This window comes from Lineus longissimus, chromosome 16 (genome assembly GCF_910592395.1).
Source record: "Lineus longissimus chromosome 16, tnLinLong1.2, whole genome shotgun sequence".
NCBI classification, from domain to species: Eukaryota; Metazoa; Nemertea; class Pilidiophora; order Heteronemertea; family Lineidae; genus Lineus; species Lineus longissimus.
In genome coordinates this window covers 3,399,710-3,423,783 of record NC_088323.1, presented here as the reverse complement: position 1 = coordinate 3,423,783, position 24,074 = coordinate 3,399,710, and the positions used below count along the sequence as shown (strand labels likewise).

The following is a 24,074-nucleotide window of genomic DNA, read 5'->3' as shown; positions in this document are numbered from 1 at the left end:
GAGGATTGAAACTAAAATGCATCTTCATTAAAATCAAGAAATCTTGTTTAAGCCCACCTGATATTACTTCCCTTTTCCGATGTATTTAGGTGTACCAAGGGAGACAAAATGTGTTCTACAAGGAGAATGTGGGTATGCTCAATGGGGATTTACTGAGCTCTTGCAGAAATTTAACGGTACAATGGATGTTATGAATGCTTGCAACGACATGAACAAGTGCTGCCCAGAAGGAAGCATCAAGGTACCATACGATTTGAATGGTCTAGCGTCGAATTTCTTCGTTTGTGTGTGGCCCCCAAAACAAACATGTGAAACTGGTCAGTATAAAAGCTTTTTCACTCTACTCTAGGTCTGGGAAATTATGAATCGAACTAACCAATGCTATAACACTAAGTTAACTTATCGCCTCCTTAAAATGAGTTGCTATGATAAAGACTTTTTATGAACAACCCAAATACAGAGTGTGGTCGTTCTCTTATTCAGTCATTAAGAATTATCAAGTGGTTCTTGCGAAGCAACGAAATATCCAAGTTGTAATGGAAATTGGTACTGTAAGACCTGTAATGCCAGTTATACATACGTGTTTGAGTGTTTTGTAAATAACGTTTTGTACAGAAATGGAAAATAATAGTTGTGTTCTTATTATTGCGTGTACACCAAAACGTTTAATACCAAGTACCTTGTTATAACTGAACAATGTTTTCGTTCCAGTCAACTCGACTACCGCTCCCACGACCACTACGAAATGTAAGTATAGCCTTTCGATTATGATTTGGGATATGCTTCCAGCTGATAGGCTGTTGATAAGCAATTCTTTCTGCCCGTTAACATCACAATATTCCATACGCCACACCAAAGAAAGTAAAAAAATATGAAAATAAACTTGATAATGACGGTATCCATAGTGCATATCACTGACCATGCATGGTCTGTACCAAAGCGCTTACGAAAAACCGTCAATAACTCTAAACAAATGCGCTCTTCTTAGATAGATCGTGATAACGAATGTTAACGAAAGTTTTACTGTCAGAAATTGTAAGAGTAATTGATTTAAGGGGTCCTTCAAAGCTTCCAAGAGGGTGAGAAATATCGAATACCCATTACGTAGCAAAACTTATGTGATTTAAAAAAAATTAAATGTCAGATGTAGAAAATACTCTGAACCTTTGGAATTATAGCCTGCCTAGCTCCTTCTGATCCCATCTGCTTTAAATGCTCCGTTAATGTCTGTTTCTCTTCCAAAGGCCCTGTTGTTCCCGCGAACTGCTCCTTTGAGGTACCTTGCTACCAAGAGAGGAATGATAAATACAGGCCAGAAGGGTCGCCAGAGCCAGAATACTGCGAGGCTTTCACAACAAGTTGTCCTTGTCCAAAGGGCTATTCGAGTGACGGAATTAATGGCAAGAAGCCGTATTGTACCAAGTCAAAGGGAGATACTTGTGTTCCATGTAACTGTAGAGGTGTAGAGGTAAGACATTAGCCTATGTATGCATAAATATAAGCTTTTTAACTGGTAAACTCCATAAGCGGACATCTCTGTATGGGGGAAACCATCTCCATCAAAATAATCTCTTCTTATACCAAATAAGTCATTTCCATTCCAGATAACCGAGGCTTTCAGGTCTTATTTGATTTTCGACCTGGGTATCAACATTGCATCGATTATCTAAAATCTTTTTTTTCAGCTCAAGAGTGGTCAAACCTGTTGTTTCTCTGACCATTACAATTGCAAATGTAGTTACAATGCCGCAACTGGTTTTAGCTGGACCGAGTGTAAAGAATCACCATCCTGCGTGACCACGACACCGACGCCGACAGTATCCACGACGCCTGTTACACCCTCGATTTCAACTGGCTCAATATCAACACCGTCAATCTCAACTCCAACAGTCACTACGGTTACTGTTACCCTGCCATCGACACCCTTCACAACACCGACCACAACGCCAAGTACGTATATACGTGAGAATACACTTGTTATGCTTAACGCGCATTATCTCACGACAAGTATAATGCCCTTCCCTCGCCTCAGTAGATATATCAAGACATCATCAACTCTTGCGCAAGTTACTTAATGGAACCCTGTGGATCCTATTTTTCACATGTTCAGCAGGCCTAATCGAGGTAACTGCTCTGCGCCAAACTTATGAATAGGAAACGAGACGGTTCATTTTCACCGTCCGAGCAAATGTAACAAGTAGGCTGAATTGTTGGGTGTGTGAAATCCCCTTGAAGTAGTACTATCTATGGCATTTTAAAGTGATGGAAATTACTGTATTTTCTTCACTATCCAGAGAACTGCACATGTGATCAAGATATCTACAGCCAGAACGAAGACGTATCACTCCTGTATGATGGAGAATCTACCTCCGGTAACTGGAAGGACGGTCTATTCACACTTGGTAAGTTACTCTACACTTTTGATATGAATTTAATTCAACCAAGCTAACCAAACCAATTCCCCAAAAGTGCACAGACCGCCGACTGGACCCCTAATTGCATATATAGTTCCCTCTTCAAGTTTTGTTAAGGTCAATGATTATACTCGACAGCATTGAAACATCCAGGAAGTGTTTATGTATACACTGTTACTTTTATCCTCGATTCTTCTCATATTCAGGACAAAGCATGCCAACCGGATGGTATCCGGCTGCAAGTGATGCTGAAAAGGAGATGACCTTGAATTTCAAAGCAGAGGTCAAAATTCAGTCCTTCAGCGTCAGACCAGTCAACATTGATGCGCTGGAGGTCCTCTGTAAACCAAAAGGAGTTGGAGCACCATGGGAATCACTGCAGTACAACTCGAAAAAGGTAAGCTAAGCATCACTGTCCAGGAAATATTTGTGGTTGCGAGTTTGTGAAATTGCAATTGACTTGTTGCTTTTATTTTTAGTTCAGTGTTTTACCCATCATCAGTACTGTGATCCCGGAAATATTCGCTGTTGCTGTATATTATGGTTTTGTGAAAATGCAAATTTTGATTCTACTTTTAATTCAGCGTTTTACCCTTCACCCTGTAATAGTCACTTCAATTGGATTTGGCTTTTTCGCGCTAATAATTATAAGTAACATTGCATTGACATCCGCTCTTGCTGCATCTGGACCAGTTATAGCCCAATAAATCCAGTTAATATTTTTTAGATACAAATTTACCGATAAAACTTTATAAGATGAAATGAAAAAAAAAAATTTGGTCTTTTTACAAAGAAGGTGAAATCTTTAATTGGTCAACGTCATTGCGTCACTCGTCAGATTTTATAACTTGGCACTGCCAAAATTATGACGTCGTCCGCGGCATGCGATGAAAATGGCTTCTCACTTGATACTTCACTTTGAAAATTCACAAAATGGGTCACCCATTGAATATTTCATGTAACCCGACCATTAAAATCGGATAATACATGTATGCTTTAATTTGATATGATTATATACACTAACATCAACCAAGAATTCGATTGACGGCCTTTTTTCCTTCTTTCTTAGTACTTTGACCTCAAAGATGACGCAGGAAAGCTTTTCACGTATACGCTCGATCAAGTTAAGAGGTGCCTGAAGATCAAGTTTAAAGTCACTAAGACATCAGCACCAATCAAGGGACAAGTCACATCGGATCCAAACATCGCCTTTGCCATACTTGGATGCAGCTTTGACCCCAAATGTATGTGCATGACATGAAATGTCCGATTTTGGAGAACTAATTTAACTATCGCTATAGATCTCCACAGAAGCACTTGATACAAGTCTCAAGTAGTAGCTGTCGCAATTTAACCGCTCACTTGAGCTCGACTGTTCGATTTACTTTGCTCTCGATGATGTCATCACACTACACCACATAACATTATTATAATTCCATAGGTGACGAATGTCCTCCTGGTACAGTGTTTGAGGAGTGTAATTGCAAAGTTGGTGAACCCGACTGCGGCTGCGCAACAACATGCGAGGACTTGGCCAACGCAGGCAAAAACGTACAGTGCCAACTGAAAGATAACGGAAAGTGCAATAGGGGATGCTACTGCAAGTGGCCTCATGTCATCCACAATGGCAAGTGCATAAAGAAGAGCGAATGCCCATGTTGGTATGATGGCAAAGTTTACAAGGTAGGATTATTAATGACAAACGGTGGTTTGAGAAAGGTATCTCGTTTGGAAGTATGAATTTATCCACATAGTGTAATATTCATAAATATATTCATTATGGTGTGACCGAAAGTTAAAGCCAATCTAGATTAATATTCTCTACAAACAAATAAAAGAATATTCATTTAAGTTTTGGCGAATTGTCAACCTGACTGAGAAATTTCTGTGTTTAGATCAATGAGACAATATCTACAAATGAGAAGAAGTGTGAGAAAATGATATGCCAGGGACCCTCAGGCATCACAACCAAATACAAACCATGTAAGTTCAATATACAACGAGCTAGACTCTAGAGTGGATAGTTTCTGTATTGGCGCTGAACATATTATCTCTAACAGTTAAAAGCCATTTCTTTGAGCAAAATAATTGTATGTCTTGAAAGTTCGATATTCCCCGCCAGGCCTATTCAGCACCGGTTTTTTCTTCATAAATTTGGTTTGTCGAAATACAAATCACGAAAAGTCGTTATTTAATGGCGAATTTTTTTTCCCGTGAATGAAACAGGAATATACATGTATTGATTTACAGTAATATAAAGTAGCACAGTAACCGTTCCTTCTCCCCCCAAGGTAACTGCACTGATCCAGACAAGGAGCCCCACGAATGTGCCTGCAAGAAGACATGTGCCATGCCAAATAAGGAATGCAAACAATGCGAAAAAGCAGGCTGTGTCTGCAAGGACGGCATGGTCGAGAATAAGAATGGCAAATGCATTCCTGTGGATGAGTGCATCAGGTGTAAACCAATAGGCACATCAGTGAAAAACTGCCGAAACTGTACTTGCAAAGCGGATGGAACTGAAACATGTACCGAGCCTGTCTGTAACACGACTGATGCAGACTGCAGGGAAGAAAACCCTGTGAGTAGTACAGAGACTACTGCAAGAAGATGGTTTAGCGCAATCTCTTCTTTTACGAGAAAATGATGGAACAAAATTGCACTAAGCCACTTTTTTGTAGCAGTACCCTCGATAATAATAAGTATGAATTGTCAAGACGAACTGAACATTAGCTTCGGATATACTGTTGTGCAACGTTAGACATCTTAAAACACAACAGATGTGCATGCCAAATGGCAGTGTTGGGGTTGATATTCATTGCACCTAAGCCCTTGTTATACCTCATAACCAGTAGGATACATAATGAATTTGGAAAACCAGTGATTTTACTATGCCACCTCCTGAAATTATGTTATTCATCAGAGTTTTGAAAAGGAAAATGAATTTAATTGTAATGAATTACATAATAAGATGGGCAAAACGACGAACTTCACCGGCTGGTTACTATACCATATGATGATATCACGATTGGTTTAGTCATGACATGTTGCCATAGGAATTCCTGCAGATCAAAACTGTATAGGCGAAATTCATTGACCACTCTCGAATCTGTTTCTAGAACGCTTTCGTCAAGAAAACGGACGATGGATGCTGCTTTTGCAGCGATTGCCCATGTGAATTCACATTCGAAGGTGACAAGGAACCAACTTGCTTGAAGGTTAGTCTACTAATGATGTCCACAGTGGAAGTTTCAGCTGTTATTGAATTATTATGGAAGAGAGGTTTCGCAACGAAACGAATATGATTACGTTCACCTACCATATTTTAAATGTAATCGCAAATGCTCTTTTGTAGTAAGCACCATTGGCGACACGTAGGAGGTAGTACTCGCCAGTTTAGATATTGTTTTATGCCACATCTCGACATGTACCCTGTACCACATGTACCACATGGTAGAGCATTTTATTTTATTTTGATGGGTGCAGCATCAATTTGAACAACTTGACAAACAGAAAAATGCAGAGATATAAGTTTTGATATCTTTTTAATAAATTTTTTCGTATTTCAGAACGGTCAAGTCGAACAACGAAAGTGCCAGCTAGTTACATGCGAAAGACAAAAGCCTAATGTCAAGGAAATCAAGTGCGAAGAACTGAAATGTGGAAAGGGTGAATGCAAACGTGAGCCCAACGAGGATGAGTGCTGTGGCACGTGCGAAAAATGCCCCATAACGACACCGACAACATCAACAACAACACCAGCAACGACTACCCCCACACCAACAGCAACCGAACCGACACCAATACGTACGTGTTACACTACAACTCTTTGAAAAATAAATATGGTGTATTTATCAGATTCTGATTCCTCGCTAGGTAAAAAATATTCCACTATTCATAGATTTGAACGACCAATGGCATTATTAAGAGCATTATTACCAAGCTGTTGGCTGCCCACAGTCACCAGTATATATTCCTTCAAGGACTATCCGTCATCATTAGTGGATATATGTAACATATATTTTATTTTTTTACAGCAACTAGGCCAAGCGTTGAAGGTAAGTACATACCCTGTGGCCTATTCTGACAAACAAGATGCAGAGAGCACTCATAGAGAAAATAGTTACTAAAGATAACACCCCCCAAAAATGAAGGAAAATCATTAATTTATCTTCTTGTGTTAATTTAGCACAGGACGCTGAAGGGTTTGCCAAAACATTTATCAATCGATCTAAACACCAGTTTTAGAATTTGGGTTCTTGTGCAGTGGTATGAGAATATAACCTCATAAACCGATTCTGCCATTTTTGTTGAATCTTGCTTTCAGGTTGTGCGCCTGAGGATGCTTTTGACGCCATTGAGAAGTACGGTAAGGAGGTCAAGGTCACGGTCAGGCCTGGTGACGTGAAGATACCAACCAGTGACGTCACAAGCAAAGGAAAAGGTTGGACGCCACCAAGCGGATCAGTCGAGCCGAAGATTTACTTTACGTTCCCTAGTAAAATGAATTACAGTCATATCACGTGAGTAATGTAACTGTATGAATCAACTGTAGGTTGCTTTGGTATCATTCATTGATGAAAAACAGGTCTTTATAGAACAACAACCCGGTTTGTAAAGTACAACGAATATCAGTAATTGTCGTTCCAATATAACATCAGATGAATGTACTGAAAGATTTAAAAGTTTTGTATATTCTTCAACCCACAGCTTCAAGACTACCAAAGATTTCAGCTTCAAGATTCTGCTGTCTGACGAGACACTGGAAGACGAAGAATACTACAAGGAAGAGACCAGTACGGGAGCCATGGAAGTGAAGGTATGGTAATAGGTGCCAATGTGTTTAAGTGATAGTCAGACTCTAAGCTATCTATCAAGGGGTTCCTGTCCAGGCTAGTTCATTGTCATAGTCGACATGAGAATCTAGGAAGGTCTCTTTGTCTAACTTGCCTGAGAGGTCATCCATTATCATTAACATTTTCAAACGAATACAAAATGTTCTAGGGGTAGCGATTTAAATTTTGGGCCTTTTAATAAATATTAAATGATATTTCAGAAAATTTAAGAAAGTACTCTTTCAGGAGGGGGACGGGAAAAGGCAAAAAGACTGGCTTTGTAACATGGCAAGGAAGCTGTTGTCACCAGACCTCTCAACCTCCCTCGACGGCACGCAGACCAGAGCTACCATCTCAAAATATAAATCAGTGGCGGCTGCACTTCCAACTTTACTCCACCTGATAACAACACCAAAACACACCTCTCTAATAGCAAAAAACTGATATCACTCTTCCTTTTTCAGGTCTACAAGACAAAGCAAAACACAATAAACGGAGTGGTCAACATCACAGCCCCAGTGCCACAGGCCTACAGGACCATTGGTATCAAATTTGAAGGCACAGTCAGTGAGGTCATAACCATTACTGACTTTACCATATTTGGCTGTTCAAAAGGTAAAAACTTCTCTTAGGTTTTTGTGCTGATTTTATATGATGAATATTGATTTATATATGCACTCGTATGCGGCATACATAACGTACTGAGTGTTTCTATAAGGTAAAAAGAGAGGAAGGCAAGAGGGGGGTAAAAGGGCATTATATCTTTCTTTGGGACCACCCGTAAAGCCCGCAGCACACTAGCCGCCAACTTCAACGTTCACAGGCGTTTTTTGCCGCATGAGTCCTGAATGCCTGAAAAATCCCTTGTCTGCTACGAACGGCGTCGGCGAACGCGACTTGCCGCCACTTGCCGCAACTAAACGCCAAATATCTAACATGTTTGATTTTTGACGCCTGTCGCCGCGTTTGAACGCAAGAAGAAGCCAGGTGTGCTACGGATTGCCGCCTGAATTGGCGTCGGCAGCGAGGCTATGGCCAATCAGTATGTGTCTTGATGTCACATGATTTCAAAATGGCAGCCTAAAGTGGCGAAAAAGACGCTACTGGACGCCGATTCTGGGCAGGTGTGCTCTGACCGGGATCCACTGGCCGCCAACTTCGGCGTCGAGCGACGTCAGCTGAACACTTCTTGTCACCAAAGTTGGCTTTAATCAAGCCTTCAAAATCAAGTTCATTCTAGGTCCTACACGAACACTTTCTATTTGTTTTCTAGTGGCCACCCCCACACCATCCGTTACGCCATCTGCGACTCCATCAGCAACTCCATCAGTAACGTCATCAGTAACTCAATCAGGAACACCAACAGGAACGCTTACTCCAACTCCGACGGTACAAACGACTACACCACATGTATGTTCAGATGGTTCCCAGCTCAAGGACATCATGAAAGATCCCAACAGAGTCCCAGATAGCCAAATTACTGGTAAAGGCACCAATCTCGACGGTACAACCCCGAAAGACTCTCGGCCCACTGGCAAAGGATGGAGCACTGATACAGTTCCTCGGGATGACAAGAACAAACCCTCCATAACAATAGATGTAACAAGCACCAAATACCCCTCCACTACAATCAGAACAATCAAGGTAGAAGGCAATGCCAAGATTGTCAATATTGAGTACAAGCCACCAGGCTCCAGCGAGTTTAAGGTTCTTCAGCCAGGGAAACAGTTTGAGCTACCGACCTCCAAAGAAATTGTTCTACAAGTTCCAGTCGTGGCTACAGAGGTGCGAGTTGTGCTTGTTGCACCAAACGACGGTGACGAAATGTTCAAAAATATCAAAGTGGCAGTCCATGTTTGTGATGGTAAGTCTATTTCAATCAACCACCAATGCACAATTATCAAAAAGAATAAACCCTGAATTTTTACACCTAAAACCAATGACTGAGAATTAGGAACTACAGGTGTTAAGCACTATGTTACAGTAATGAAAGTGGTAGGAACCAATCTACAGTGTTAAAAAAGTCATTACATGCAATTAAACGACACAGTCTGGCTCAATGATGAATCGCCACAGCAATGAAATGATGATGAATGCAAAACTCGATACCAGCTCTGATGACACGCCATCATCAAGGTCGTTGACTTCAAAAACCAAAAAGAAACTAGTAAACAGCATACCTCATTAACGACACATTGTGAATTCTACTGCATTCTAGACAAACGGTAGGTTTTACAAAATCACTTCCATAGTATTATTCCATTATTTACAGAGAAAGTATCCACACCAAGTGTTACACCTTCCACACCAACTCCATCAGGAACTGCTACACCAACAGGAACACCGACTTCAACAGGAACACCATTCTCGTCAACCATTTCACCTCCGACAGAAGTTACAATAACTCCACCATCGACGACTCCATCATTAACACCATCTGTGACTCCATCGGTAACACCATCGGTTACTCCATCAGAAACACCATCGGTTACTCCATCGGTAACAGCATCAGAAACACCATCTGTTACTCTTACCCCTACAGGAACTGCCACTCCAACAGCTACAGCTACTCAAACAGGAACACCATCAGTAACTCCAACACCGACAGTTCAAACCACCACACCACATGTGTGTTCAGATGGTTCCCAGCTCAAGGACATCATGAAAGATCCCAACAGAGTCCCAGATAGCCAAATTACTGGTAAAGGCACCAATCTCTTCGGTACAACCCCGAAAGACTCTCGGCCCACTGGCAAAGGATGGAGCACTGATACAGTTCCTCGGGATGACAAGAACAAACCCTCCATAACAATAGATGTAACAAGCACCAAATACCCCTCCACTACAATCAGAACAATCAAGGTAGAAGGCAATGCCAAGATTGTCAATATTGAGTACAAGCCACCAGGCTCCAGCGAGTTTAAGGTTCTTCAGCCAGGGAAACAGTTTGAGCTACCGACCTCCAAAGAAATTGTTCTACAAGTTCCAGTCGTGGCTACAGAGGTGCGAGTTGTGCTTGTTGCACCAAACGACGGTGACGAAACGTTCAAAAATATCAAAGTGGCAGTCCATGTTTGTGATGGTAAGTCTATTTCAATCAACCACCAATGCACAATTATCAAAAAGAATAAACCCTGAATTTTTACACCTAAAACCAATGACTGAGAATTAGGAACTACAGGTGTTAAGCACTATGTTACAGTAATGAAAGTGGTAGGAACCAATCTACAGTGTTAAAAAAGTCATTACATGCAATTAAACGACACAGTCTGGCTCAATGATGAATCGCCACAGCAATGAAATGATGATGAATGCAAAACTCGATACCAGCTCTGATGACACGCCATCATCAAGGTCGTTGACTTCAAAAACCAAAAAGAAACTAGTATACAGCATACCTCATTAACGAAACATTGTGAGTTCTACTGCATTCCAGACAAACGGTAGGTTTTACAAAATCACTTCCATAGTATTATTCCATTATTTACAGAGAAAATATCCACACCAAGTGTTACACCTTCCACACCAACTCCATCAGGAACTGCTACACCAACAGGAACACCGACTTCAACAGGAACACCATTCTCGTCAACCATTTCACCTCCGACAGAAGTTACAATAACTCAATCATCAACGACTCCATCATCAACACCATCTGTGACTCCATCGGTAACACCATCTGTTACACCATCAGAAACACCATCGGTTACTCCATCAGAAACACCATCGGTTACTCCATCGGTAACAGCATCAGAAACACCATCAGTGACTTCATCTGGAACACCATCTGTTACTCCAACCCCTACAGGAACTGCCACTCCAACAGGTACAGCGACTCAAACAGGAACACCATCAGTAACTCCAACACCGACAGTCCAAACCACCACACCACATGTGTGTTCAGATGGTTCCCAGCTCAAGGACATCATGAAAGATCCCAGCAGAGTCCCAGATAGCCAAATTACTGGTAAAGGCACCAATCTCGACGGTACAACCCCGAAAGACTCTCGGCCCACTGGCAAAGGATGGAGCACTGATACAGTTCCTCGGGATGACAAGAACAAACCCTCCATAACAATAGATGTAACAAGCACCAAATACCCCTCCACTACAATCAGAACAGTCAAGGTAGAAGGCAATGCCAAGATTGTGAATATTGAGTACAAGCCACCAGGCTCCAGCGAGTTTAAGGTTCTTCAGCCAGGGAAACAGTTTGAGCTACCAACCTCCAAAGAAATTGTTCTACAAGTTCCAGTCGTGGCTACAGAGGTGCGAGTTGTGCTCGTTGCACCAAAAGACGGTGCTGAAACGTTCAAAAATATCAAAGTGGCAGTCCATGTTTGTGATGGTAAGTCTATTTCAATCAACCACCAATGCACAATTATCAAAAAGAACAAACCCTGAATGTTTACACCTAAAACCAATGACTGAGAATGAGGAACTACAAGTGTTAAGCACTATGTTACAGTAATGATAGCGGTAGGAACCAATCTACAGTGTTAAAAAAGTCATTACATGCAATTAAACGACACAGTCTGGCTCAATGATGCATCACCACAACAATGAAATGATGATGAATGCAAAACTCGATACCAGCTCTGATGACACGCCATCATCAAGTTCGTTGACTTCAAAAACCAAAAAGAAACCAGTATACAGCATACCTCATTAACGACACATTGTGAATTCTACTGCATTCTAGACAAACGGTAGGTTTTACAAAATCACTTCCATAGTATTATTCCATTATTTACAGAGAAAGTATCCACACCAAGTGTTACACCTTTCACACCAACTCCATCAGGAACTGCTACACCAACAGGAACACCGACTTCAACAGGAACACCATTCTCTTCAACAATTTCACCTCCGACAGAAGTTACAATAACTCCACCATCAACGACTCCATCATTAACACCATCTGTGACTCCATCGGTAACACCATCTGTTACTCCATCAGAAACACCATCGGTTACTCCATCGGTAACACCATCGGTTACTCCATCAGAAACACCATCGGTTACTCCATCGGTAACAGCATCAGAAACACCATCAGTGACTCCATCTGGAACACCATCTGTTACTCCAACCCCTACAGGAACTGCCACTCCAACAGGTACAGCGACTCAAACAGGAACACCATCAGTAACTCCAACACCGACAGTCCAAACCACCACACCACATGTGTGTTCAGATGGTTCCCAGCTCAAGGACATCATGAAAGATCCCAACAGAGTCCCAGATAGCCAAATTACTGGTAAAGGCACCAATCTCTTCGGTACAACCCCGAAAGACTCTCGGCCCACTGGCAAAGGATGGAGCACTGATACAGTTCCTCGGGATGACAAGAACAAACCCTCCATAACAATAGATGTAACAAGCACCAAATACCCCTCCACTACAATCAGAACAATCAAGGTAGAAGGCAATGCCAAGATTGTGAATATTGAGTACAAGCCACCAGGTGCCAGCGAGTTTAAGGCTCTTCAGCCAGGGAAACAGTTTGAGCTACCGACCACCAAAGAAATTGTTCTACAAGTTCCAGTCGTGGCTACAGAGGTGCGAGTTGTGCTTGTTGCACCAAACGACGGTGACGAAACGTTCAAAAATATCAAAGTGGCAGTCCATGTTTGTGATGGTAAGTCTATTTCAATCAACCACCAATACACAATTATCAAAAAGAACAAACCCTGAATGTTTACACCTAAAACCAATGACTGAGAATGAGGAACTACAGGTGTTAAGCACTATGTTACAGTAATGATAGCGGTAGGAACCAATCTACAGTGTTAAAAAAGTCATTACATGCAATTAAACGACACAGTCTGGCTCAATGATGCATCACCACAACAATGAAATGATGATGAATGCAAAACTCGATACCAGCTCTGATGACACGCCATCATCAAGTTCGTTGACTTCAAAAACCAAAAAGAAACCAGTATACAGCATACCTCATTAACGACACATTGTGAATTCTACTGCATTCTAGACAAACGGTAGGTTTTACAAAATCACTTCCATAGTATTATTCCATTATTTACAGAGAAAGTATCCACACCAAGTGTTACACCTTTCACACCAACTCCATCAGGAACTGCTACACCAACAGGAACACCGACTTCAACAGGAACACCATTCTCTTCAACAATTTCACCTCCGACAGAAGTTACAATAACTCCACCATCAACGACTCCATCATTAACACCATCTGTGACTCCATCGGTAACACCATCTGTGACTATATCGGTAACACCATCGGTTACTCCATCAGAAACACCATCGGTTACTCCATCTGTAACAGCATCAGAAACACCATCAGTGACTCCATCTGGAACACCATCTGTTACTCCAACCCCTACAGGAACTGCCACTCCAACAGCTACAGCTACTCAAACAGGAACATCATCAGTAACTCCAACACCGACAGTCCAAACCACTACACCACATGTGTGTTCAGATGGTTCCCAGCTCAAGGACATCATGAAAGATCCCAACAGAGTCCCAGATAGCCAAATTACTGGTAAAGGCACCAATCTCGACGGTACAACCCCGAAAGACTCTCGGCCCACTGGCAAAGGATGGAGCACTGATACAGTTCCTCGGGATGACAAGAACAAACCCTCCATAACAATAGATGTAACAAGCACCAAATACCCCTCCACTACAATCAGAACAATCAAGGTAGAAGGCAATGCCAAGATTGTCAATATTGAGTACAAGCCACCAGGCTCCAGCGAGTTTAAGGCTCTTCAGCCAGGGAAACAGTTTGAGCTACCGACCTCCAAAGAAATTGTTCTACAAGTTCCAGTCGTGGCTACAGAGGTGCGAGTTGTGCTTGTTGCACCAAACGACGGTGACGAAATGTTCAAAAATATCAAAGTGGCAGTCCATGTTTGTGATGGTAAGTCTATTTCAATCAACCACCAATGCGTAATTATCAAAAAGAACAAACCCTGAATGTTTACACCTAAAACCAATGACCGAGAATGAGGAACTACAAGTGTTAAGCACTGTGTTGCAGTAATGCTAGCAGCAGGAACCAATAGAGTCATTTGCTAAGGTCTTTTCATCTCTAGTGTAAGTTTTCATTACATGCCATTAAATTACACAGTTTGGCTTAATGATGCATCACCACAACAGTGAAATGATGATGAATGGAAAACTCGATACCAGCTCTGATGACACGCCATCATCAAATTCGCTGACTTCAGAAACAAAAAGAAACTAGTATACAGCATACCTCATTACAAACACATTGTGGATTCTGCCGCATTCTTGAAAGACTGCAGGTTTTACATTATCACTTCCATAGTTACTATTCCATTATTTACAGAGAAAGTATCCACACCAACTGTTACAACATCAGTTGCACCTCCGACAGTAGTTACAATAACTCCACCATCAACAACTCCATCGTTAACACCATCTGTGACTCAATCAGGAACACCATCGGTTACTCTATCAGGAACACCATCAATAACTCCATCTGGAACACCGTCTGTTACTCCATCAGAAACACCATCTGTTACTTCATCAGTCACACCATCTGTTACTCCATCAGGTACCCAATCTATAACTCCATCAGAAGCCCGATTAGCCACCCCATCAGTCACACAATCTGCAACTCCATCAGTAACACCATATTTTACTCCATCAGTAACACCATATATTACTTTAACCAGAACACCAATAGTTACACCATCTGGTAACACTGATTTCCAATTTCACCCTGAGAGAAAATTCACAAAATGCATTCCTGCATTGGTATCAAAACCTTAAGTTTGACACTTTGAAATCATGATATTTTCATGACAATTTGATTAAGTATTTTGAGTATAAGGACAGATGGAGCAAGTTCACAATCATACTAAAATTCTGACTGAAATCCTTGAATGAATATTGTGCACGGTGATAAAACAAAAGTGTTTCCAAACCTTTCGAGGCCTCTCAATGTAAATATCGAGTATAGCTTACCGATATTAATGCGCATTATTTTGCAGGAACCCCATCAGGAACTCCATCTACACCATCAGTCACTGGAACTGGAACGCCATCTACCCAATCTACGCCATCAGTGACTCCAACAAGAACACCATCTACGCCAACAGTGACTCAAACAGAGACACCAACTGTAACACCACCCACGCCAACCACAACTCCAACTCCGTCTACGCCAACACTAACTGGAACAGCAACAGGTAATGGCCTAATAATTCGTATCCCACTGACTGGTTTGTGGCCAGAGGCTGGCAGAATAGTCCCCGTGTCACATAAATGTGTGCCCCGGGATGGCAGAATAATACCAATGCCTCTGAATAGTTTGTGGTTCCAGTGGTAGCAGAATGATCCTTATGCCGCGGGTAGCCCTTTGCCATCATTGGCCTCTCTGTGGACGTATGGTCCCTATCCCAATGATCTCGTAGTCGAAGTGGCAGTGTGTGATACCGATTGGTTTGTGACTCCAGTAAGGGTAGGAGATTGCAATTGTCCCCTATACAACAGATTAGTAAGTGGCACCGGGCTAGTGGTTGGTCCAATGCCACTGATAGGTTCGTGACTTCAGTAAGGATGGCAGATTTGTCCCTATGTCACTTATAAATTGTCCCGGTTGTTGAAAAAAAGCAAAAATAAATTCATTCAAATCTTTTCTTTCAGTGGAGACACCTACACCCACTGGAACAGAGACTACCACATCTTCACCAACCGTATCAACGTCAACTGTCGGTTACTGTAAGGTCAACGGAACTGAGAGGAAGGTATGTTGGGCTGTAACAACCACAATCAGTAAATATTGATGACCATTCTTCTATTAACTTATGCTATTGCTAGATATTTAAATGATATCCTTTTTCGTGCTACCGTGGCTTAACCACTGGTTATTTGGTAACACCAGCAAGCACAGTGGATAGAAAGTTGAAGTGGGACTATTATCAAAAGACACCAAATAACCAAATAACCGCAAGGGACGTATGTAGTTTCGCTGTTGCCGTTTACCAATGAATGGAAAAGGGAGTCTTGCATTTGATGTCAGTAAGATTTTATAGTACATTATATTATAGTGGCGCTATAGCAGCGACGAATGACTATTTTCTTTATTATCTACGCTAATCTTCTTCCCTGCTTCTTGTGCCTTTTTTATGTCTCTATTTCTCTTTCAGGTCGGTGAGAAATGGAAGTTACCTGACTACAAGGGTGGCGAGCTCTGCGGTGAATGTACTTGTGACGAGGATTACAGCGTACAGTGTACTAAACCAGAGTGTCCGGATACATTCGCGTCATGCAAGGCTAAAGGGGTACGTGAGAAATTTCGCACAATAGTCATGATATTGTCGCCAATATTTCAATGTTGTATAAAGGTATTGTCGTGAGGGATTATGTTAGGCTCAGAGTGATAGAAAGATCTGTCCATCAACGAATGGATACTGAAAGGCACTTTTATATTCTGAGGAGTAGAATCTCTTCAATCTCTCAAAAAGTTTACCTTAATCCGACACAATACAATTGGGGATGACAACTTTTAGGGTTTGGACAATACTACAAAAGTTACCGGAAATCTCCCGGAAATTATGCTTTTGGAAATATTTTTCTCCTGGACTCCTCCAGCCCACCAACCTGATTATTTTCTTAATATTTTCAGGGTATCCTAAAGGTTGTGAAAGGACAATGTTGCCCAGAGTGTGGTAAGTTTTCAATCATTCATGTTTTGACAGAACATTTTGTGCCATTCTTCACTCTTTAAATGTCATGTTATTAAATTTCGAACACATAGACAAAGCAACGATGAGGCCAATGGAAAATGTAGGTACAGCGAAGACTGCTAGTACTTCTTCACACTGACATATTGGCCATAGCCTTTATCTCATACACACTAGACCCGGAGGTTAGGCTACATAATTACCTAATATGTTGCTAATTAAATTTTCACACACGGGTAAATGCAAATTGACCAACTTCATTCATTGCAGACATCGTGTTTTGGCAAACTGTATTATACCATCCGCCAGCAACATGTTAGCGATTTTCGTGCAGACGAGCAGTTGTCCGGACCATATTCGAGCATAATGAGGACACGTGATAGTTTGTCAAATACTTGTCACCAAGGGACCACTTCTTAATTTGGCAAAGAATGGCTCTATCAACATGCGAATTTCTCTTTTCAGTATCAACCTGTCAGCCGTCGAAGGTGAAGGTGCCAGTGACTATTGGCGACTGTCAGTCAACTGAATCGATCGAGCTCTCTCAGTGTTCTGGGAGCTGCCCAACAACTGCCGTGTTTGACGCGAATAGCCCAACCCTCATGAAGAACAAGTGCGAATGTTGCCAGCCATCAGTGACCGAGAAAAAGAGTATCACACTGAAATGCGTAGGTCAGTAGAAGTGGGAAATAGCACAAGTGTGGTAGATTGAGAGAAGCCCCTCTAACGTTGCCACTAATTTTTGTTAAATTGACTCAACCCCTACTTCTTAACAGGGCAACCCCTCTTTTTTAGTCTCCGGCGTCTGCCCAGCTAAACAGTGTGTCCCTTGAAAATTTCCTGTGCCCCTTGAAATTGCTTGATAATATTTATTAGCAAAAAACTGAAATTACTAAAAAAAAATAGAGCCCAGATTTCACCAATTTTTGATAGAAATTGCCACTTTCATCCCTTATTCAGCACCCTCATCAGCGTTCAAAGGATTGTAATTTTGACATAATGAGTTTTATATAATTTGGGAACGTTTACTGAAAACAGATTTTAACCAAGGCTGTCGTTAGCCTACTTCATCAGGAAAAAGAAGAACCTGCCAATTTTTATCCTGCTCAGTTGCTTAATAACTACAACTTCGGCATTTTGTTATCAGAAATAGTAAATTCTATTCATGTATTACATGTACCTATGTACCCTTAAATGCAGATACTCATGCGAAGACAACACGCTTTCATGTGTATTTCTTTCCTTTTAGGTGGATCTACCAAGACTCACACGTACACTGCGATAACGGCGTGCGGCTGCTCCAAGTGCGAAAACGTGCAGAAGCAAGTCAAACAGAATGTCAAGCAGCCCAAACTCACAAAGACACTCAGTAAAATTAAGAGGTCGATATTCAATTAGACAAGGCAATTTCAGATTTCTGTAGACGTTCTCAATCTTTGCCAATCTCATTGCAAAGAGAAAATACAAAAAAATACGAAGATAAGATTTCCAAAAGAAATGATTATCTCCGGTCTCTATCATATGTTCTGGCAATGACTAATAAATTCAAGTAGCAACATAAAAAACATATTGTGTCCGTTTTTAATCGACATTTAATTTGAGACGAGTCCATACGGGAGAGACAGGCCTCCTCAGCCTTGTATTGGCCGGTGTAACATCTGTGGTTGTTTCCCATGTGTCAGTGTTTCCAAACAATAGGCAGCTAGAGAGACCATGACTTTTCAATAGGGGGGATACACAGAAAAACTTGTCAATCTATTTTTGAGCGTTCCCAAACAATGAGGGGAAACACTCAAAAACAGAAACACTCAAAAACATTACACCGGCATTTGGTCAAGAAAAAGGACAATCCGAAGAACAAACACAGACAGATGTCACTCTCGTTAGCCGTGGAAAGTGACACATCAAGGAAGGGACCAGCCATGGATCGATATAGATCCGTTCACAGGCCAATTTTGCGTGGTATATATAAAGAACTTAATCACATACACAGAATTAGATGCAACAAATGACTATATGGTCTACCATGCATTTCCAAAATTCAAAACGCGAAACCTGCCTAGTCTACGACATGGAGTACATTATAATCATCATATTCTGATTTTCTGCCATTTCTAGTTTCAAATGTTTCATTTCCAGTGGTGAATACATCACTGTGCTTTACAGTAAATTATGTTAACGGCAAAATGATTTTCTAAATTCTGATCAGATATGAATCAGATTTATAAGTCATCAAATTTAATCCAAATGACGACCGTGCATCATGAGTTAAATATATAGTCGCACTAAAATAAATCACGTATACAAAGATAGCCACATATATTTAGGAGGCAATATATAGAGAAAAAAAGCTGAAGCGATCACATATCATTTTACATGAGGCGAGAAATACACATTGGAAATCTAATGTCAGCTATTACGGTAATCAAATTTTTATTTTCAATTAGTTAACAAAAACCTCCTTGCTGTGACTTGAACCTGCGGTCTTATTAATTATCTATAGTAAATCACGGATGAACAGTACGGAAAGTTGCAGGTTCGTGAAGTAATCAAACAGGATCTTGGCTTAATCACAAATATACTCTCGCTGTGTTATTTTTCAAGGTCAGTGGGAACTGTTCATTTCTTGCCCTTATCAGGGTCTTTTTGAATGGATACTATATCAATTTGGTCCTCGGAGTACCTGACGGTGTAGAAGTAGAAAATGTCTCCCTGGAAAAAGTGTCCAGTCCTATTGTCTTCCGGCGGATTATGGTATTGTTCTATAGAGGCAATGCCTGTCAATTCCTCAAGAGATTAAAGCGCTGAATAGAATAACTTGTTCCCTTGACATTTTATCCTTGGCTAGAACATTTCAAACTTCTACACCGGACCCTATGTACGATGACGAGTGAACCAATCGGACTACGGAAACTTTGACCAATCTTGTGCTCACTTGCACAGTGTGGATGTATCTACTGACCTTATACAAATGAAAAGAGTTCCAGCCACGAACGTCGGATGCGATGAGCGCTGCTCATTGCAGAGTGTGTCACAAGGAGCAGGGTTTTTAGAGAAACGGTTCGCCGTCTGAACACCTACCATCACTTAACACGTCGACATTGACCTACGGTTAAGTTGACTTTAGGAACTGGACGAAACGTGGAAGCATCTTGATCAAATGGTAGTTTAAAGATAGCGTCTGACACCTGTGACACGACGAACAAGGCCATTTTTTATGTAGTCTCATGATAGATTTTTGAAATTTTGAAAAGCCTTTTAAGGTTCAACCAACACCAAAATGCACCACATAGAGCAGATTTTTGGTGAAATGTAGATCATTTTGCTTGAAAACCTCCATGCTGTACAAGGAGTGCATAGTAGTGTTGGCTGAAAATCCTATAACGGTTTTCCAAAGGCTCAAAAACCTTTCTTTTAAAAGTGTTAGGTGTCGAAAGGAAGTGCGAGCTGGAACTGATCAATAATTCCTTGTCAAATCACCAACACACATACCGTGAACACCTCGATTCGGTGAACGCTTCTATTACTATAATGTTCACTTTTCATAGGTGTCACTGTATGCACCGTCGTGCAACTTCTGCAAATGTCTGATTTTGCTGGCACATGTGCCGACACAAGGAACTATTCGCTAACGGCATATAAGTGATTTTGGGTGTATTTTTGTCAACCCGGACATGCGTTAACGTGGACAAATATACTGCTCATACTTCGGTTTAAATTGAATAACTGGTCAACAACGACTGTTGTATATCCGGCTACATTCTAGGGTATACTACGAGCTAGTAATCATGCCAACTGCATAAAACCCCACTTTCCCCCAATCAGTTAAACCAAGTCTTTTCAAGACTAACAGATATCACACAGCTCAGCTGGTGTTGTAGGAAACAAGTGGACACGAAAATGGCAACAACCATAACAACATCGCTTATACAGACGGCCGAAGCGCTTTCTGAACAAGACACACGGATATCTTCAATCATTCTGTTTATACTGAATAAAGTCTTCCCACCCGCTGTCATTGTCGGGGGTCTGATTGGAAACCTCCTTATCTACTTGGTCCTGAAGCAGCCTCAATACGCTAAGCAGACGACATGCTTCTTCATGAGGACGCTGGCAATCTGCGACAGCTGCAGCCTCGGTCACATCATTATCAGAACAATGGTCTTCTATCATCCTGGCTACATGCTTTTCAAATCCGGTAAATACGTCTGTCCCATTATGGCTTTTTTCACCGGGGTGTACGGCTTATCAAATTGGACGACAACGGCCATGACATTTGACCGTTTCCTTGCAGTACGTTATCCCCTAAAGGTGGCGTCGTGGTGTACAATGAAACGTTGTCGAATCTGTCTCGTCTGTATTTATATTTCGGGTATTGCTATTTTAATTCCATACAGTTTCAGAAGCGTCAAACCAGGAGCCATGGTCCTCAAGGAAATCTGCAGATTCGATCCAAATATATTTCCACTTTGGTTCCACGGCACCATACACCTCATCCAATCATTTGGATTATTCACTACGCCATTTTGTCTAATTTTGATATTCAATATGTCCATCATTGCAACACTCATACAGGAAAAGATACGAAAACGAGGCTCTATGATGGCTACTTCCGGTGGTAAGCCGAAAGATAGTCACATTACCGTCCTGTTGCTATTAGTGACGTCTGTGTTTTTTGTGACCAATATACCATGGACGCTTGATCAGTTGATATGGAACCCAAACCAGGTCTTGTCCCCAAGAATGGCTATGATACGTCAGGTAACCTACGAGGTTGAAGTCTTGCTTCTCGTGCTAAATCCTTCAGTGAACTTTTACACATATTGTTTAGGGTGTCGGAAATTTCGCAATGATGTCAAAGCAATGTTCAGCAAGGTCGTGAAATAGACCAAATAAGATACTTTATAGGAATAAGTTTCACAAAATAACATGAGGCAAAGTTTCGTAACAACGCGCTGACAAGACACCAATAAGGAATCGGCCATTTTTCATCATTTGACCAAATTTTCCCTTAAAACAAGGCCAAATCAAAAACCCGTATTATATATATATGACGTATCCTCAATAGCTGTACCTGTGATAGAAAATGAAGTTCCCTAGCTCTTAGCAGGAGTAACAAACAGCTATTTTTAGTTTTTTACAAAAAGCCCCTCGGTGGCCATATTAGTAATCGAATTGCGCTCAAAAATCGAACTTGGCCTAGATCATTGAAAATGATCCGTTTTGATCCGTCAAAAAATGAAGACAGTAGAGCACGGACAAGGCAAAAAGTTTACGGACGGTGGCACAGACAGACGGACGGACGCATCACAGACCACCACTAACCACCTCGAGCACAGCATAAGCCCAATTGGTCTATCACCAAGCGGGCTGAAAAGGCAGTTTTTCGTTCACTGTCCAAGTATCTGGGCCCACACCACGTGATGTCACTCGTTGCCAACCAACGAGATGCGTTGCGTTGCTGGGGGCCAATTATATCACGACCATGCCTACAGGCCGGAGACGAATTTTCACGTCAGTGTTATTGTTACAGCCGAAATCTTGTCTCACACCACGAAAGGGAGGAGGATGATAAAATGTCATGCACAACTATACGTACCGAAACCACCAATTACCAAGTTACAGAGGTCGAATTGCAATTTGACCGTTATTTGTGTATAACTCATTGGTTCATTCTGGAGAATGTCTTAGTGCTGTCTTTCATGCTAGGCTCTTCACCTCTTAGTGGGCTGTTTGTTGACTTCCAGTATGTCAATGTTTCTCTGTAACTGTTGGCAGAGTGTTTCCTTTTTTAACTGGTATGATTTTCATAAACTGGCACTGCACTGTTCAGCAGTTTTGATAATCTTGTAACCTCATTTCAGTACCATAAAGCTGGATTTTCGTGAAAACCTTTTTTGCATCATTTCACGAACGCTGCTAGCTAGAATATTTTTTGTTACTCCATAGCTTGCATCGTACGATACAGCAACATGTACTCTGACCTGAAAGAAATATTTTATTTCATTCATACAATAGCTGTCAGACAAATGGTTCAACGTGATTCTTACCTTCTGGGTTAATATTGTCTTCGATCCTGAAAAGGCGAATCCCCTGACTTGGCGTTCGTAGTGTTCTCCACTCTGATTGACTGGAAAGCATGACCATCTGATCAAACTATTAAAAAAATCTGAAAAAAGAAGGAATCTGAAAAAAAGGACTGGCGAAGCATCAGACTTCTCTCAACTCCAGGGAAAGTCTCAAACAGAATTTCGCTAAAAAAGGACAAAGCCAAAGAAGACCACAATCAACGCGATGAACAACAAGCAGGTTTTCGAAAAAAGACCTATTCCGGTCGACCAAATTGCATCATTGTTTAATCGTTGAAGTGGCACACTAAACATTGTACGTGTGACATTTGTCGATTTCGAAAAGGCTTTTGATATCATTGAACGTGAATCCTAGTGGAAGATCCTAGCCCACTACGTTAATTATCCCTCAAAGAAGAGGACCTGAGGAAGTGGACAATACAGCTCCCCAACCTTGGAAGCATTGTGAACAAGCGAAGGATGGTGTGGAACCACTGCGAACAAGGATGGTGGAACAAATCAAGACATCGCAGTAAGAATTGGTAAGGCGACATGAGCTTTCAAGATCCTCAGGCTTATTTGGACACCCAGAGTAGTCAAGTAGCCAAACAAAACCGCAATTATTCAATCCAAACGTGAAGACAGTTCTCCTATATTTCTGTGACAAGTGGAGAAGCACCAAGAAAGCGTTCACAAACAAGCTCCAAACTTTCACTGAAAAGCGCCTGAAAAAAACATCTCCGACAACGCTGGGAAGACGAGATTACCTGGCGAACTGGTCAGAATCTAATGGAGACGCCAGTTACCAGACGGAAGTGAAACTAGATGTTTCACACTCTGCACAGACCGAAGAGCATCACGTGTAACCGTGACTCCTTGAAATGGCTTCCCAAGAGAAAAAGCGGAGGTGGTAGACCACGCACGATCTGGAGATGGCCCACTGAGGCAGAGGCGAGGTCCGTAGGACTGGAGCTAAATGACCAGGAAAGAATTGCTAAAAGACAGAGAGAAGTTGAGAGTAGTGTCTATGCCCCGCTATGAACACTACGCTATCGCATA

At 41.5% G+C, this 24,074-nt stretch overlaps 2 protein-coding genes across 3 annotated transcripts in view; both read left to right on the top strand.

The window, feature by feature from the left end:
• The window catches only part of LOC135500787 (mucin-2-like), a gene marked incomplete at its 5' end in the record, with an annotated part of 43,804 nt that extends 25,290 nt beyond the window's left edge, over positions 1 to 18,514 (top strand). Inside the window, 28 exons of the mRNA XM_064792438.1 lie at positions 90 to 317; positions 712 to 747; positions 1,245 to 1,468; positions 1,686 to 1,950; positions 2,295 to 2,402; positions 2,621 to 2,811; positions 3,484 to 3,658; positions 3,856 to 4,097; positions 4,310 to 4,397; positions 4,706 to 4,995; positions 5,534 to 5,632; positions 5,984 to 6,221; positions 6,452 to 6,472; positions 6,742 to 6,937; positions 7,125 to 7,233; positions 7,714 to 7,864; positions 8,523 to 9,113; positions 9,522 to 10,331; positions 10,740 to 11,597; positions 12,006 to 12,887; positions 13,296 to 14,153; positions 14,586 to 14,813; positions 15,253 to 15,450; positions 15,908 to 16,008; positions 16,411 to 16,545; positions 16,890 to 16,932; positions 17,413 to 17,619; positions 18,197 to 18,514. Coding sequence (XP_064648508.1) covers positions 90 to 317; positions 712 to 747; positions 1,245 to 1,468; positions 1,686 to 1,950; positions 2,295 to 2,402; positions 2,621 to 2,811; positions 3,484 to 3,658; positions 3,856 to 4,097; positions 4,310 to 4,397; positions 4,706 to 4,995; positions 5,534 to 5,632; positions 5,984 to 6,221; positions 6,452 to 6,472; positions 6,742 to 6,937; positions 7,125 to 7,233; positions 7,714 to 7,864; positions 8,523 to 9,113; positions 9,522 to 10,331; positions 10,740 to 11,597; positions 12,006 to 12,887; positions 13,296 to 14,153; positions 14,586 to 14,813; positions 15,253 to 15,450; positions 15,908 to 16,008; positions 16,411 to 16,545; positions 16,890 to 16,932; positions 17,413 to 17,619; positions 18,197 to 18,345 — 7,721 coding nt within the window. The remainder of the gene's footprint in view (positions 1 to 89; positions 318 to 711; positions 748 to 1,244; positions 1,469 to 1,685; positions 1,951 to 2,294; positions 2,403 to 2,620; positions 2,812 to 3,483; positions 3,659 to 3,855; positions 4,098 to 4,309; positions 4,398 to 4,705; positions 4,996 to 5,533; positions 5,633 to 5,983; positions 6,222 to 6,451; positions 6,473 to 6,741; positions 6,938 to 7,124; positions 7,234 to 7,713; positions 7,865 to 8,522; positions 9,114 to 9,521; positions 10,332 to 10,739; positions 11,598 to 12,005; positions 12,888 to 13,295; positions 14,154 to 14,585; positions 14,814 to 15,252; positions 15,451 to 15,907; positions 16,009 to 16,410; positions 16,546 to 16,889; positions 16,933 to 17,412; positions 17,620 to 18,196) is intronic.
• An 822-nt stretch (positions 18,515 to 19,336) lies between these two features.
• LOC135500556 (galanin receptor 2b-like) lies at positions 19,337 to 21,890 on the top strand. Of its 2 annotated transcripts, none has more exons than XM_064792088.1 (2): positions 19,337 to 19,368; positions 20,369 to 21,890. In XM_064792088.1, the coding sequence occupies exon 2, from the start codon at positions 20,848 to 20,850 to the stop codon at positions 21,832 to 21,834; it is 987 nt and encodes a 328-aa protein (XP_064648158.1). In that variant the 5' UTR covers positions 19,337 to 19,368; positions 20,369 to 20,847; the 3' UTR covers positions 21,835 to 21,890. The 2 variants fall into 2 exon arrangements, with proteins under 2 accessions (XP_064648158.1, XP_064648159.1); XM_064792089.1 differs by lacking the exon at positions 19,337 to 19,368 and adding an exon at positions 20,083 to 20,110.
• The last annotated feature ends 2,184 nt before the right edge of the window (positions 21,891 to 24,074 follow it).

Bases quoted from the DNA above. Each gene is read 5' to 3' on its own strand.
- LOC135500556 (XM_064792088.1), top strand. From the start codon at position 20,848: ATGGCAACAACCATAACAACATCGCTTATACAGACGGCCGAAGCGCTT.